This window comes from Arvicanthis niloticus, chromosome 9 (genome assembly GCF_011762505.2).
Source record: "Arvicanthis niloticus isolate mArvNil1 chromosome 9, mArvNil1.pat.X, whole genome shotgun sequence".
Taxonomy (NCBI): domain Eukaryota; kingdom Metazoa; phylum Chordata; class Mammalia; order Rodentia; family Muridae; genus Arvicanthis; species Arvicanthis niloticus.
Window position 1 is genome coordinate 25285488 of NC_047666.1, and position 17993 is coordinate 25303480.

Genomic DNA, 17993 nt, shown 5'->3' on the forward strand with positions numbered 1-17993 from the left:
CTGCAAGTCTGGCCATTTAGGCAGATTTGCACAGCAAAGTTACTACATTTTGCAAGATTTATTTTAAATATACCAGTGTTCTTTTTCAAATAGTTGTTACCCAGTGTCATCTTGCTCACATGGCAGAATTATGCTCTTCCTGATCAGTGCTCAGAGTACTTAATGGCGGACCTCCCCTTGAGCTTCCTTTGGAGAGTGCTTACAACCTTCCTAATGCTGGGAACACTTAATGCAGTTCCTTATGGTGTGGTGAGCCCCAGCTATAAGACCATGTTTGCTGCTACTTTATAAATACAATTTTTACTACTGTTAAATTTATTGAATTATCAAATTGTAATTTAATATTTTTGGAGATAGAGATTTGTCAAAAGGGTTGAGACTGAGAGGTTGAGAACAGCTGCTTTAGAGGCATGTCTTTGTTATGGGAATGAAGTTTAATGGCTGGCCAGTGCTAGTGAATAACCATTTACATTGTAGCATCCTAAATTTTGCTTATCCCTAACAAACCTAGGTAGCACATTACCAATCTTAGATAATTTGGAGGCTGAATTTTACTTGTATAACTTAAGCAAATTTATTAGTGAGTTCTTTATAATATCAGTTCTATCACTGAGTTTCTTCTATATCAAAATGAAAAGAGAGACAGAAATAAGAATAAAAGAATATTTGAACATGTGATGACCCTGAATTTTTCTTAAATTTGGTGAGATCCGAAACACGTAAGAGCTTCACGTAGGAAAAACACAGGACAGCATTTAGATATTTATGAGTCAAACTGCCCAAACCCAGGTCAGAGAGAGGCTCGAAAGCATTCAGAGAAGTGATTCATTATGTGCTAGATACATTATGCGTTTCTTATCAAGACTTATCAGATCTTATCAGAAACCTTGAGCTCAGGAGAAATTGAAATGACTTCCTCAAAGAGTTGACAGAAATGGGGAGCAGAGGGAGGGAGGGAGGGAGGAAAGAAAGATCAGGCAATAAACCCAATAAAAAACCCAAACAGGAAAATTGCACCTCAACCAAGATTCATTATCCAGCAAAACTATTCTCTAAAACAAAAACAAAGTTTACATAGGAGGTGTTTGTTTGTTTTTTAAATAATTCTTGGCAGTTACTCAAATACGTTGTTATAAATTAAAGTGCAAATAGTAATTCCCAAGACAACTTTAAGAAGAAACTAAAAACTGCATAGTAAAAAAAAAATTCAGTATTTAAAGGCCATAGTAGCAAATATCTTTTTTTGAATACAAAAATTTAATAGGAGAGAAATTGAGAAACAAACCTAGACATATGGATTTATTAAACAGGAATAAAATAGACATAAGTTTTATATTATCTGTAATTAAATATTAGTGCCTTAAACTATAAGACAGATATCAGCAGAGCAGTTAAAGCATGATCTGACTGTAGTCTAATCTACAGAATAAATTCAGAAACAAATAGGATAAAAAGAAGATAGAAAAAATTATGCTGTGGAGCTTAGCTGTATTAATATTAAATGAAGTGGACTTTAATGAAGGTGATTTCTAAAAAACAAAGACATTTTATACTTAAAAAGATCCAAAATCCATCAAGGAATAACATATATGTAACAATATAGAGAAAATGACAGTTTAAAAACCCTAACATAATGGGGAAGTGAACAGTGAATAGTTGGAGCCATTCACAAACAGTCATGTAGTCTGTGAGTCGATGTGAATAGAATGTGTGAAATAGGTAAAACTGTGGAGACAATGGACTGATGGTTGCTGGGGCGATGGGGTAGACTATAAGGGATTCTTTGTGGAGTGATGAGAATTACAGAATTGGATACTAGTGTTGATTGTGAATGCATTACATATTGCTGAATCATACACAAATCTACATTGGTAACCTTTATGTTATGTGAATAATATCTCATTTAAATTGTTTTTGAGACAGGTTTCCTCTTTAGCCCTGGTTGTCCTTGAACTCAATCTCTACACCTCGCTCACCTGGAACTCAGAGCTGCCTGCCTCTACCTCCAGAGTACTGAGATTAAAGGCATGTGCCACCATGCCTGGTAGTTTTTATTTATTTTTTTAATGTGTATGAGTGGTGGGTGGTGTGGCACATGGGAGGAAGAGGCAGACAGAAAACAAAACACCAAAATCAAAAATCTGTATGAGTGTTTTGCCTTCATGTATATATGTATTTACATAGTATATGTGTGCTTGGTGCCTGAGGAGGCCAGAAGAGGGTGTGTAATCCCCTGGAACAGGACTTAGGTATTGTTGTGAGAAGAGGGTGTGTAATCCCCTGGAACAGGACTTAGGTATTGTTGTGAGAAGAGGGTGTGTAATCCCCTGGAACAGGACTTAGGTATTGTTGTGAGAAGAGGATGTGTAATCCCCTGGAACTGGACTTAGGTATTGTTGTGAGCCACCATGTGGGGGCTGGCAATGAGTCCCGGGTCCTCAGCAAGAGCAACAAGTGCACGAAACCACTGAGCCATCTTTCCAGCGCAATATTTCAATTTTTTAAGAGGAGGGGGCAGGCATAAATAAAAGGAAAACTTCTTGAAAATGTAAAGTTTGACTTCACATTTTAAAATGATTTTTATATAAACAAAGGGTTAAAATTAACATGAAAGAAATTGAATTGGTGATGTTGGCAAGTTGAAACTGTCTAAAAAGCACAAAAGAAAAGGGAAACCAAAAATGGAGCGTAAGGAAATAAGATCCGTTAGAGACAGTGCTGACTCCCAACCAGGAACTGCCTTGTAGACAGCATGGTGTGAGCAGAGTAAGGAGATCCAAGGCCTAACTACAGAAGTGTTTTTCTCTCAAAATAAGTAAATAGATAGATAGATAGATAGATAGATAGATAGATAGATAGATAGATAGATAGATAAAACAAAACATAACATGTAGATTGAAACATCTTTTTATAATCCCAACAGAAACCAATAGCAAGAGACTGAAGTGCATGTTCTACGTTTTAACTTAAAAATCTTGTAAATCTGTAAGACTAAGATTTTCAAAACATTTTTATTTTATGTGTATTGAATGTTTATTGAATGTTTGGGCACCATGTGTGTTCAGGGTTCTTCAAGGCCATAAGAGGGCACCAGACCCCCTGGGACTGCAATTACAGACAATTATGAGCTGTCAGATGGGTGCAGGAAATTGAACCTAGGTCTTGGAAGATTGGCTTGTGCTCTTTGACTGCTGAACCATCTCTCCAGCTTGTAAGCTTAAGTTGTATAGTTACTGGAACAAGATTATTTTTTTTCCTTAAAATACTAAATTTACAAATGGGCTAAAAATGATCTGTATTCAGTGGAGAAAGAATATAAATCAATTATTTGTTACTTTAATACATATTCGTCAAACAGTATGGCCATAAAAATACCTTTTCACTAATGTGTGTAAGCTAGAAAATATAACCTAGTCCTGAAAATTTCAGATCTGTGAATTGCACACTCAAGACAGATGAGGAGGGTGCTGACACCAGTGTGTGTGTGTGTGTGTGTGTGTGTGTGTGTGTGTGTAGCCAGTAGGAAATTGTTGGAACAGAGGGGAAACAAAATTGAAGACATTTTGGGATGAAAAGCTTAAGAAGAAAAGCCAATTTAATTTTATTTTTGTCTTTAACAGAAACTAAGGGGATTTTATTTTATTCAAGACGTGGTAATTGAGTCTGCCTGTGGCTCACTAATAATAGGTGCATATCCTGCAGGCATGAGGTTTTAGGTTTGATTCCTACGTAACTCTACTCCCTAACAAAAACCAAAACCGAGGCTTGATAGTTAAAAAAAAATTATTTGTTTAATCATTTTTATAAACTAACATAATATCTAAAATTTAGGTAACAAAGAAGAAATAGAAAATTAATTCAAAATGTTTATATACCAAAGAATACCCCATCAACAAAAAGGTAATTCAGAGTAGGAAGGTGTTTTGTTTTAGGGAGTCTTAATACATCACTGTGCTGACCTGGAGCTCACTGCGTACATTAGGCTGACTTCAAACTCACAGAGAACCTTCTGCCTCTGCCCCTCTAGTATTGGGATTCAAGGCATGTTCCACCAATGTAAGACAGATAGGGGAAGATTTCCAAACCATATGTATTTGTGATAAGGAGTTAATATCTAGAAAAATGTAAAGAACTTACAACTCAAACAATAAAAAACCAAATAACCTTGAGTTATACATGCTTGCAGAACCTGAATCCACATTAGCTTACAAATACATAAAAATGTACTTTTTTATCCGTCATCACAAGCAAGTATGTCCCAGAGCCATAACAGGTCACACAGCACTCTTGTTAGAATCACTCCTAATTTCTTTAAAAATAAACAAGTGTTGATTGAAGCTATGAAGAAATCTAAAGATCGTGCTGATGAAAGTGTAAGTGCTTGGCCATTGTAGAAAACAGCAGTTTTTCAGAACTATAAACACAGACTTTATCATATGTTTGAGCAATTCTGCTTCTAAGAAAAAAAACAGGATCTCAAAGTGTTACCAGTGTACCCAGGCTTATAGAGGAAAAGGTGGATCCTATATGTCTGTCACCATGAGTAGATGAACACATAGAGTGTTACTTAGGCTTTGTCAAGCAACAGCATTCCGACACATGATGCATTATTTGTTCCTTGACTTAGTGAATCTTAAAGCTGTCCACATGTTCCAGTCCTATGCCGTGCTAGGTGAGCATGCACAAAAGCTTTGGTTCAACTCTGGAACCACTGTGCATACCCTTAGGCTTCCGCTGGCTTTGGTTTTCTTTGTAACTTTTTAATTTCAGACACAATCTCACCGAGTTGCCTAAAATGGCTTTGAACTTGTTCTGTAGCCAGTCTTTGAACTTTTGACCCTCTTGCTTCAGAGTCCCAAGTAGCCTTGATGAGAAGTCTGAGCCACAAATGAACTTCTGGGTTGTTTTAAAGTGTTCCTAGATTACACAGATTTAGTCTAAAGACTGAATAGAATCTTATTAAATATTCACAATTAGACAGTCTACAACATTGTTTAGAACAGTTGTCCTGCTGAGCATGGCAGAGCAGTTGGTTTTCATAAGCTGGAACAAAGAGCCAGGAGTCAGAACCTGGAAAGCAGATTGGTCAACATGTTGCTCTCCTTGTGAGGGTTAAAGAGGTGACTTATTCTGTTTCTCCAGTCAGGCTGATAGCCTCTTTTCATCTGGTTGGTGAAAATGTGTTATTTTGAAATCTGGTCTGTTTGGCATTCTGCTTCTTGAAAGTTTCAGTTTGCTTGCATGTCACTTAGGGCATGAACTTGCGTGTACACGCGAGCACACATACACGCACATGCATGCATGCACATATTCCAGCTCCACACAGGTACTGGACAATAAGCACATGCTCTCCATTGTGCATGTTTGTCTACACTCTGTTCCAGAGCACCTCAGCTCTGCTGCTATTCATTCTCTTGCTCATCTGCTGCAACTGTCAGAAATTATCTGTTGCTCTCAGCCCAGCGGACATGGTCACCCCTCTTGTGTGAAAAGGGTAGTGGACTGATTGTTCATGTTGCTGCTCCTGGTGTGCTTTGCTGTGTAAAAGGATTGGTGAAAATGACCAGCAATTAGAGTTGTGTTGAGCTACAATATATAGTAACTTAAAATGTATAAAGAAGGAACAGGACATTACTTTCCATTAAAATGATATAAGAACTACCTTTATACTTTATTGCTAGAATTTGAAGCATAAAAGAAAGGAGACTCTTGGCTAGTAATAAGCTTGCTTGAGGGGTGTGTGTGTGTCCCTTGTAATTCACTGTGTAGACCAGGCTAGCTTCGAACTTTGGGGTTCGTCTGTCTCTGCCACCCATGTACTAGAATTAAAGGTATATGCCATTAGGCCTGGTTTAAGCATTTCTTTTTTTTTGAGCCATTTCTTGGCTTTCATGTGTATCTAGGAAGAGTAAAGGTCCATTTCTGTAGGAGAACTGGGCACTTGGTAGAAGAAAGGATATTAAGACTTGCCGGAGAGCCAAGAGGCTGAGGCTAGAAAATGATTACCAAGTATGCTAAGAAGATCCACGTCATCTGTGTAGACTTAATCTAGAAGGGAAACTTGTAGGCAGTTCTGAAAACCTGTTGTGGCTTATTTATATTGCATTGAACCAACGAAACTGCTACTTTCTCAGCACTTAGTTTTATATACATTATATATATATATATATATATATATATATATATATATATATATATATACACATACATACATACATATATACACATACACACACACACATACTATTACATATATATATTAATTACACAATAATAATTAGGAGTCCAGTAAATATACATGGTGTGGGATCCTGGGCTAGAAAGACAAACTGTTTGATAGAATTCTGTTGTTTCTATAAGCTATAGTTATTTTATAAGCCTTTATATGTCCAGAAATGCTTTTTGCCTATCAGATGTGACACGTATAACAGCTCAGTTTCTCTTGTCAGTATATATACGAATGTTGAAATACACTTAATTCTTTCAGGTCTTTGCCAAGTTAATTATTCCTTTCAGTTTTTGTCTTTTTAAAATTTTTATGGTTCTGGGGATTGAACTCTCGGCCTCATACAGGTATATTTATGCTCTTAGCTCTGAGTTACATGACTAGCTCTCATTCAGTATTTTGTATTATTGGGCAGATTTTCCTAAGTCAAAGCTTATTAATTACTTCATGATTAAAAAATAATCTTCACTGATGTTACATTCCATGTACAGTAAAATTTATGGTTTTTGATTAGGATTGCATATGTTGCTGTTGTGTTTAAATATTCCTCTTAATGTATCCTGTTGTCTAGCCTGACCACAGTGTGTGTTATTCCTATACATGCTTTGTGTAGTACCACCATCTGACCTGTCTTTTTGCCTTTGTCGTCATACCAGAAGACATCCCCCAATCATTTTCCTTTTAGTAGCTTTCCTGACTGGCATTTGCCCCCTGAACTATCTGTTCCATTTTTTGGGTCATTCTAATTGGCTTGCAGCATTTCTTGTCATGGTGCTGTTTCCATGGAAGTGGTCTAAGGAAAGAAAAAGTCTTTCTTGACTTGAAGACTGTTTTAGTGTTAATTGTAATACTTTCTCATTTTTATATAGGCTCCAATGATGCTATTGCCCCAGACTTTCCACCTCACGTGCTAGGCACAAGAGACGATGACCTCTCCACCACTGTAAACATTAAGCACAAAGAAGGGATCTATAGCAAGAGGGCTGCAACAAAGGGGAAAAACCCCGCCCAGAAAGGTAATGCAGGTAATGGGTGACCTTGCCTGGTTTCAGATTTGTTTCTTGAACCTTTGTATTTGAAGTGAGAATATTGTTTTATTTATCCATTTTCTGGTTTGTCAGAAAATGAGGCCCTGAGTTTAATCCCCAGAACCATAAAAATGAAAAGAGAAATTTAAAAAAGAGACAAAAACTGAAAGGAATAATTTACCTGACAAAGATCTGAAAGAATTAAACTTTAAGTGTTTTTCAACATTCATATATATACATATACTTATACATATACATATATATTGACAAGAGAAACTGCTCTGTTATTCATGTCACATCTGATAGGCAAACCTTCTTACCACTGCATTAAATAACACAGCAAAGTAAAATATTAGAACATTTAAAGTGCTTCACAGAGGTTAGAAAACTGAAAACTTAATTTTCAATGTAAATAAAATATATTTTAGGTGTTGACACAAAATACTAAGTCAAGCTTATTTTAAACATTAACTAGCAGAAAATCTTGATTAAAATTCTTAATGGATTTATCTCTGTCAGACATTGCAAAGTGGAATTTTAGGCAGAATTTGACAAGGAGTTTAAAAGTTCACATGATGTTTGAACTTTTATTTTTTGGTACCAGCTCGTGCAAATTCAATTTTGGGCTTGTTGGAAAAAAAACTCTGAGTGTCTGGTTATTTTTAGTACACATTCCTCTATGACAGCAGTCACCTTGAGCGGAGCCCGGGCTGTTTTCTACAAACGGACATTCATTTTTCTGTTTGTTTCAGTCTCCAGCCATCTCAGATCTGCTTCATTCACACACCCAGTCTGTCTGCTCAGAGTGCTGAGTTTTCAGTTTTTTCCTCTAGATTGAGGACAGCCATTTTCTAAAAGTGCAATATATTTAAAATTGCAGGAAAACCAGTAGTTCTAGCAATACACTGTTCTAAAAATACCCCAGACCAAAACATATAAGCATAGGTAACTAGGTGGACAGATAACTAGATCTTCTATAAGAAAATGGAGAAGTGTGCCTTCTTAATCTTAGAAAAGGAAAAATTTCATTAAACTGGATTTTTCTTCTCAAAACAAAGCAGAAATTAAAACTAGCAACCATATAGAGAACTATTATTAAATAAGGTGTGTTAGAGTAAAAAATTCCATAAAATCTGAACAGTAAATAAAAGCAAATCATAGAGTTGAAGTGAAAATTATGCATTCTATACATGATATCCTGAATGTAAAAAAGAAATTGTGTGAAGAAGACATTCAACTCAACAGAAATTGAGCAAAAAAATTGGATAGTCTATAAAATAGATTATGTAATACCAGATAATTGTATATAAAATTTTTCACTTTGTTGACCATCTGGGAACACAAATTAAGATAACAGTAGCTTTCTATACTCATTAGATGTCTGAAATGAAAAGTGCTATGCTGTTACGAGTGCAGACTGAGAATGCATTCACTGCTAGTGAGAGTGTAAATTAGTATCCTGACTCTGTGTTGTTGTGTTTTGAATACAGGGCCTCAATTAGGCTTAAACATGCATGCTACACTAAGCTATACCTTTAGCCCCACACATATTCTTCAAGCCCTGTTTGTAATAGTTCCAATCTAAAAGCCACCCAAGTGGCCAATATTTGTTTAGTAGAATAGATAACTTGTAGTACTATTGGAATCTTACTGGCACAGAGAAAAGTGTGAATACATGTAACAACACGTAATAAACTTTACAAGCATAGTGTGAGTGAAGGAAGGAAATCTCATATGTTTTATTATCCATTTATACCAAATTCAGACATCTCCAATGAATTTGTTCTATTTAAAATTGGCTATTTGTTTTCCTCTTCAGATGGTATAAATCTTTTTTTAAAGATCTATTTATTATGTATACAATGTTTCTGCATGTATGCCTGTATGCCAGAAGAGTGCATCAAATCTCATAATAGACCGTTATGAGTCACCGTATGGTTGCCAGGAATTGAACTTAAGACCTCTAGAAGAACAGCCAGTACTCTTAACCTCAGAGTCATCTCTCTAGCCCCAAGATTATATAAATCTTAAAATTAAGTGAGGAAGAATGAGGGGACTGTGTAGACTTCTATTCATATTTTATTTCTTGACCTGGGGAAGGCTATATACATGTCTGATAATTATTGATAATTCCTGCATTTCTATGCAAATATTTCTAGGACAGTAAAATTTTTTTTTTTTTTTTTTGGTTTTCGAGACAGGGTTTCTCTGTATAGCCCGGACTGTCCTGGAACTCACTCTGTAGACCAGGCTGGCCTTGAACTCAGAAATCCGCCTGCCTCTGCCTCCCAAGTGCTGGGATCAAAGGCGTGCGCCACCACCGCCCGGCTATATTGTTTTATTTTTAAGCCAAGTTGACAATACCTTGTTAGGGTCCTAATATGTCTAAAATATAAAAACTGTTAGAAAGTTAGGATTGAATTAATAGCAATAAGGCCAAAAAAGAAATTCCTGAGTAAGGCAAGGTTGATGCTTTGTTGTGTTTCATTGTCTGTTAACTTCCTGATTTCTTTGAGAAACACAGGCGCTTAAGAAATAAGAGAGACCATATAACCAGGTAGGGAAAAAGACAACATAAAGTATTAGGTTTAAAAGTTATAACTACATCAAATTAAGAGAATGCTATATATAAAATCTAGATAAGTATTTTTGTTGATTATATGATATGTTAATTAGCCTGCAGTTAATTGACGCTTTGGAGAGGCCAGAGAGGTTCAAGGAGTTGTTTAAATCTATATTTTTACTTTGAAAAATATAATTTGATTAATTTTTTGCAGTTGCATCAGACTTTTGGTATATTTTAAAGTGTTTACTTAAACTGGTGTCATCCAAAAAGATGTGGCAAGCTTTGTGGTTCATATTTCCAAAACAGGGCCTACGAGGTCTTTTTCTCTCATTTATAAAAGCTTGGGGGTGGCTGTGTGTTTGGGAGGGGTGGATGGATAGGAGTGCTGCTTGCCCTTTGTTCATTGTCATCTTTTTCTCTCTGGGATTGATGATTGTCTTATCCAGAGGCCCCAGTTCAAATGCCTATAACTCAGGGTGAGAATGTCTCTGACGAAAACCAAGAAGAGATCATCAGAAGAAGAGTTGTGATCAAGATGGCAGGACCTGAAGAAATGTCATCCCTGGAGAAGGACCTTGCAGGTGGCTGAACCAGTCGTTTAGGCTCTGATGTCCTCTGTTCTTCTAAAAAGCTTGGAGGTCACAAGCAGCAGTGTGCACTCCAGTCTCTCTCTCTGTCCCCATTGCCCATCCTGCTCTGAGGGTTGCTAGCAAATGTTTTTGTTGACTTTGGCATGGATAAAATTGACATTTTAAAAACTTCAAGATGTTTCTGGAGAACTTTTGAATATAATGTACAAAGTAATTTTATTGTCAGAAATTGGCTTTAACGGGCCTTCTCCTTTTCCAGTAAATAATTTCAATATCACAAGATACTCTCCAAATGAAATATATGCAAGTCTTGGAAAGTTTTTGGTTTTGCTTTTTGTTTTTTTGTTTTGGTTACCATAATCCCGACAATTATATTTTTAGGATTGTTTAGAACTGTGTTTTTCTTGTGTATATTTTTATCTTTTCCTTATTTGTAGAAATTACACTATTAAGTTTCCCTGTAACGTTTGGTCTTTTAGCTTATGTACTTTATGTCAGTCATTACCGTGTGACTCATTTTGAATGCAGATAAACTTTCCCTCTTTTCCTCCTTTTTTTTTTTTTTTTTTTTTTTGCATACAAATTACAAGTCATGATTTTGAAGCTCTTACCATGTTTAGACTGTGCCTGTAAAATGATCCTGTTTTATGGCTGCTCTTAATTTTTTAACACTTAAATTTGAACGAATATTTTAAGAATAAATAGTAGTATATTAGACTGTGCTGTACATTTTCACTAGTTAGTCTCTGACATAGATTACATAATTTTTCACTTTAAATCCCAATATTACCCCCCACCTTGTTTCAGTACCCCCTCACACAGGTCTTCCCCCATCCCTTCTCTGATAAGTGAGAGGTCTCAGCCCCCCACTTTCCCCACACACACACACTTCAAGTCACTGCAGGACCAGGACTAGGCATATTGTCTCCCGTTGAAGCTAGACAAGGGGCCCAGCTAGGCGAATGGTATCCACAAGCAGACGACAGGTTCAGGGAAAGCTGCCACTTTAGGTGTTGGGGGACCCACATGAAGACCAAGCTGCATATCTGCTACATATGTGAAGTGGTCCTAGGTCCAGCCCATACTCACACTGTGGTTGGTGGTTCAGTATCTGGGAGAAGGGTACAGGTTAGTTGACTCTATTGGTTTTTCTGTGGCGTCCCTGTCCTCTTTGCTTCCCTCAATCCTTTTCCCAGCTCTTCCTCAAGACTCTGTGAACTTCCATCTGATGATTGGCTATGGGTTCTGCATCTGTTTCTATTGGCTACTGAGTGAGGCCTCTCAGGGGACAGTTATGCTAGGCTCCTCCCTTCAAGCATAACAGAGTATCATTAATAGTGTCAGGGATTGGTTCTTGCCCATGGGATGGGTCTCAGTTTGGGCCAGTCATTGCTTGGCCATTCCCTCCATCTTGGTCTGACACATTTGGGTCAAAGTTTTTGTGAGTAGGTTTCTGTTCTTATCTCTCCACTCTGAGTACTACCTGGCTACTGAAAATGACCACTTCAGGATCTATGTCCTCCCTGCTAGGAGTATCTATGCCCCTATAGATACCCAGGGGCTTCCCCATCCCAGGTCTTTGGCACATCCTAGAGAATCTTTCCTCCCTGCCCACCGTGGATTTCTGTTCTCCCCTGCTCTCCCTATACCTCATTCCTGCCCCTCCCCAATACCTTCCCACCCAGATCCCTCCCTCCCTACCTCCACCTCCGATGTCTATTTTATTTCCCTTTTTGAGAAAGATTTAATCATGGGCCTTCCTTGTTATTTGTCTTCTTTGGTTCTGTGGATTGTAGTGTGGTTATTCTTTACTTTATGGCTGGTATTCACTTATAAGTGAGTACATATCATACATATCCTTTTGTGTCAGGATGGTATTTTTCTAGTTCTATCCTTTATCCGAAAAATTCATGATGTCCTGTATTTACTAGCTGAGTAGTATTCTATTGTATAAATGAACCATAGTTTCTTTGTCCATTCTTCAGTTGAGGGATATCTAGGTTGTTTCCAGTTTCTATTACAAATAAAACTGCTGTGAACATAGTTGAGCAAGTATCCTTGTGGAATGGTAGAGCATCTTTTGGGTATATGCCCAGGAGTGGTATAGCTGGGTCTTGAGGTAGAACTATTGCCAATTTTCTGAGAAACCACCAAATTGATTTCCAGAGTGGTTGTACAAGTTTACACTCCCTTCAGCAGTGTAGGAGTGTCCCCCTTGCTCCACATCCTCGCCAGCATGTGCTGTCACTTGAGTTTTTGATCTTAGCCATTCTGATGGGTGTAAGGTAGAATTTCAGAGTTGTTTTGATTTGTATTTCCCTGATGACTAAGGATGTTGAACATTTTTAAAAGTGTTTCTCTGTCATTAGATGTTCCTTTGTTGAGAATTCTCTGTTTAGCTCTGTACCCCATGTTTAAATTGGGTTATTTGGGTTATTGGTGTCTAACTATCTTAACTTCTTGAGTTCTTTATGTATTTTGGATATTAGCCCTCTATCAGATGTAGGGTTAGTAAAGATCTTTTTCCAGTCTGTAGACTTTTTTTTATCCTATTTATGGTGTCCTTTGCCCAACATAAGCTTATCAATTTCATGAGGTCCAATTTATTAATTGTTGATCTTAGAGCCTGAGCCATTGGTGTTCTGTTCAGGAAGTTGTCTCCTGCTCCAGTGAGTTCAAGGATATTTTCCACTTTCTGTTCTATTAGATTTAGTATCTGGTTTTACCCAGGTCTTTGATCCACTTGGACTTGAGTTTTGTACAGGTTAATAAATATGGATCTATTTGCATGCTTCTACATGCAGACATCCAGTTAGACCAGCATCATTTCTTGAAGATGCTCTCCTTTTTCCATTGTATGGTTTTGGCTTCTTTTTAAAATCATGTGTCCATGGGTGTATGGTTTTATTTCTGGATCTTCGATTTGATTTGATTCCATATAGTTTTTATTATTATTGCTCTGCAGCACAGCTTGAAGTCAGGGATGGTGATACTTCCGGAAGTTCTTTAATTCTGTTTGTTTATTTGTTTGTTTTAAGTTATTCTGGGTGGATTTCTTTGGTTGTTGTTGTTTCCCATATGCAGTTGAGAATTGTTTTTTTCAAGTCTGAAGAATCGTGTTGGAATTTTGATAGGAATTGCACTGAATCTATAAATTGCTTTTGTTAAGGTGACCATTTTCACTATGTTAATCCTACTGATCCATGAGCATGAGAGATCTTTCCATCTTCTGAGATCTTCTTTAATTTCTTTCTTCAGAGAGGTGAAGTTCTTGTCATACAGATCTTTCACTTGCTTAGTTAGCATCACACCAAGATATTTTATATTATTTGTGGGTATTGTAAAGGGTGTTATCTCCCTAACTTCTTTCTCGGCCCATTTATTGTTTGTATAAAGGAGGTTACTGATTTCTATGAGTTAATTTTATATCCAGCCACTTTGCTGAGGGTGTTTATCAGCTGTAGGAGTTCTCTGGTAGAATTCTTGGTCATTTATGTATACTATCATATCATCTGCAAATAGTGATACTTTGATGTCTTCCTTTCCAATTTGTATCCCCTTGATTTCTTTTAGTTGTCTTACTGTTCTAGCTAGAAATTCAAGTACCATACTGAAGAGATAGAGTGGACATCCTTGTCTTGCTCCTGATTTTAGTAGAATTGCTTTAAATTTCTCTTCATTTAATTTGATGTTGGCTATTGACTTGCTGCATATTGCCTTTATTGTGTTTAGGTATGTGCCTTGTATCACTAATCTCACCAAGACTTTTAACAAGAAGGGATATGTTGAGGACCACACTGACCCACACTTTGGCCACTGTGTCCTACCTGAGCTGCCCCACGTTGGGCGCCAAAATGTTGAGGCCCACTCTGCCCCACGCTTTGGGGCCAAAAAGTCCCAGACCGCTCTGCCACTCCAGTCCGCAGGTCAGGGCCTAGCAAGAGACTCGAAGAATGGAGACAAGACAGGGTGTGTAATCAAGTCCAGTTTCTCGTTTATTGTCTCTCTTCATGTCTCTCTTATCGTCTCCCTTCTCTCTTATTGTCTCTCTCTTTTCTCTCTTATTGTCTCTCATTGTCTCTCTCTTTATTGTCTCTCTCTGAAGGGAAGTTTGGGGTATTTATACGCTTTGTCACATGCCTTGTAGGCTCGTGGATACCACGTGCCTTGCAGGTGTGGATATGATGTATGTCTTACAGGCGTGGATAGCGTGGATACCACGTGCACTGTGCACCTTGCAGGCGTGGATACCACGTGTGCCTTGCAGCTGTGGGCACTAAACAGCAAAACAAGATATGTGGGATAAACAAAATGTTTATCAGAGTGCTCAGCTGTTGTAGGCTGTTAAAAACGAAGTCTCATGTCAGGGTTTATGGCTTGAATGGCTGCAAAGCTGATAGTTGAGTTGTTTTCTAGCTGCTTTCTGCTAAAAGTTGGCTCCCAACAGGGATATTGGATTTTGTCAAATGCTTTTTCAGCATCTAATAGATGAGCATGTGTGTGTTTTTTTTTTTTCTTTCAGTTTGTTTATATGGCAGATTACGTTGATGGATATTTGTATGTTGTACTACCCCTGATCCCTGGGATGAAGCCTACTTGATCATGGTGGATGATATCTTTGTGTTCTTGGATTCGGATTGCGAGTATTTTATTGAGTATTTTCATCAATGTTTATAAAGGGAAATTGGTCTGAAATTCTGTTTCTTTGTTGAGTCTTTGTGTGGTTTAGACATCAGGGTGACTGTGGTCTCATAGAATGAGTTTAGCATTGTTTCTATATTGTGGAATTAGCTCTTTGAAAGTCTGGTAGAATTCTGTCCTAAAACTGTTTGATCCTGGGCTTTTCTTTTGGCTGGGAGACATTTAATTTCCTTACAGGTTAATGGACTATTTAAATTGCTTACCTAATCTTGATTTAACTTTGGTGAATGATATGTATCAAGAAAATCATTCATTTTATTTATATTTTCTAGTTTTGTGGAGAATAGACTTTGGGCGTAAGAGCTAATGATTCTTTGGATTTTCTGATGTTTTGCCCTCTTTTCATTTCTGATTTTGTTGATTTGGATAATTTCCCTCTGCCTTTTAGTTAGTTTGGCTAAGGGTTTGTCTAGCTTGTTGATTTTTTTTTTTTTTCTAAACCAACTCCGGTTTCATTGATTCTTTGTGTTGTGTGTTCCCTTTGTTTCTAACTTATGGATTTCAGCCCTGAGTTTAATATTTCCTGCCATCTACTCCTTCTGGGTGTGTTTGCTTCTTTTTATTGTAGAGCTTTCAGGTGTGCTTTTAAGTTGCTAGGATGAGATTTCTTCAATGTCTTTATGGAGGCACTTAGTGCTATGAGCTTTCCTCTTAGCTCTACTTTCATTGTGTCCCATAAGTGGATATGTTGTGCCTTCATTTTCATTATATTCTAGAAAGACTGACTTCTTTATTTCTTTCTTGACCCAGTATTCATTGAATAGTGAGTTGTTCAGTTTCCATGACTATGTAGGCTTCTGTTGTTTCTGTTGTTGTTGAAGTCTAGCTTTAATCCATGGTGTTCTGAAATGAAACAAGGAGTTATTTCTATTTTCTTGTATCTATTGAGACTTGCTTTGTGACCAACTATGCGGTCAATTTTGGAGAAAGTTCCATGAGGTGCTGAGAAGACGACACATTCTTTTCTGTTTGGAGGAAATGTTAGATATAGATATCTGTTATGTCCATTTGATTCATAATCTCTGTTTCATTATTTCTCAGCTTAATTTCTGTCTTAATGACCTATCCATTGCTGAGTGTGGGTTGTTGAAGTCTCTCACTAGTAATGTGTGTGGGGTTTGATTTGTGATTTAAGCTTTAGTAATTTTTTTTTTTTTTTTTTTTTAACGAATTGGGGCATAGAACTTCATCTTAGGAATTTTATTTTATTTTATTTTATTTTATTTTATTTTATTGGAGTATGACATGTCCTTTCCTATCTCTTGATTACTTTTGGTGGAAAGTCTGTTTTATTAGATACTAGAATGGCTACTCCAGCTTGTTTATTGGATAATCTCTCTCTACCTTTTGATTAGTTTGGCTTGTCAGTTTCCATTTGCTTTGAAAACCTTTTTCCAGCCCTTTACTCTGAGGTATGTCTATCTTTTTTGCTGCCGTGTTTCTTGTGTGCAGCAAAATGATGGATCCTGTTTACACCTCTAGTCTGTTAGCCTGTGTGTTTTTATTGGTGAATTGAGTTTGTTGGTGTTGAGATAATAATGACCAATGATTGTTGGTTCCTGTTATTTTGATGATGTTGGTGTGTGTGTGTGTGTGTGTGTGCGCGCGCGCGCGTGTGTGTGTGTGTGTGTGTGTGTGTGTGTCTGTGTGTGTCTGTGTCTGTGTGTCTGTGTGTGTCTGTGTGTGTGTGTGTTTCTCTTCTTTTGGTTTTGCTGGTATGGAATTATCTATTTTTGTGTTTTCTTGGGTGTAGTTACCCTCCTTGTGTTGGAGTTTTCCTATAGTATCCTCTGTTTTGCTGGATTAGTGGAAAGTATTATTTAAATTTTGTGGGTTTTTTATGGAATGTATCTGTCTGTGGTAATTGAAAGTTTGCTGGGTGTAGAAGTCTGGGCTCACGTCTGTGATCTTTTAGAGACTGTAAGACATCTACCAGGCTCTTCTGGCTCTTTTAAGGTCTCTGTTGAGAAGTCTGGTGTAATTCTAATAGGTCTGCCTTTATTTACTTCTTGGACTTTATCCCCTGCAGCTTTTGGCATTCTTTGTTTGTTCTGTACATTTAGTGTTTCTATTATCATGTGACAGGAAGATTTTCTTTTTTGGTCCACTCTATTTGGCTTTCTGTAAGCTTCTTGTATGTTTATAGGTATCTCTTTAGGTTAGGAAAATTTTCTTCTATGATTTTGTTGAAGATATTTTCTGGGCCTTTGAGTTGGGAGTCTTCTTCTATTCCTGTTATTCTTAGATTTGGTCTTTTCATAGTGTCCCAGATATCCCAGGAGTATTTTTTGTTAGAAACTTTTAGCTTTAGCATTTTCATTGGCCAATGTATCAATTTCTTTTATGGTGTCTTTTAGGCCTGAGACTCTGTTTTCCGTCTTCCGTGTTCTATTGGTAATGCTTGTGTCTGTAGCTGATGTTCTCTTTCCTAGGTTCTCCATCTTTTGGGTTGCCTCAGATCAGTTTTTTTGTTGTTGTTGTTGTTGCTCTTGTTTTTTGTTTGTTTTTTATTGCTTCTGTTTCCATTTTCAGGTCTTGAACGGTTTTATTCATTTCCTTTACCTGCTTAATTGTAGTTTCCTGTATTTCTTTATGATTTTTTGTTTCCTCTTTAAGGGTCTCTACCTGTCTGTTTGTACTTTCCTGTATTTCTTTAAGGGATTCATTCATTTTTTTTTAAATGCCTATATCTTTATAAAATTAGATTTAAGATTATTTTCCTGTGATTAAGGTGTGTTAGGATATTCAGGGTTGCTGTAGTAGGTTAGCTGGGTTCTGGTGCTTCTATATTGCTTTGGCTTTTGTTGATTATGTTCTTGCACTGTTTAGCCATCTAAATGTCCCTACAGTTTGGCAGGCCTTGTAGTCTCTGATAGAAGTAG

The 17993-nt window shown here is 37.1% G+C and overlaps 1 protein-coding gene across 9 annotated transcripts in view; it reads left to right on the plus strand.

Annotated features, from left to right (window-relative positions):
• Nucleotides 1–17993, plus strand: part of Alms1 (ALMS1 centrosome and basal body associated protein) — a 103155-nt gene that overhangs the window by 51708 nt on the left and 33454 nt on the right. For all 9 annotated transcript variants that reach the window (XM_076940010.1, XM_076940011.1, XM_076940013.1 and 6 more), the window contains 2 exons: nt 7096–7242; nt 10267–10401. In XM_076940010.1, the coding sequence (XP_076796125.1) occupies nt 7096–7242; nt 10267–10401 (282 nt within the window). The remainder of the gene's footprint in view (nt 1–7095; nt 7243–10266; nt 10402–17993) is intronic.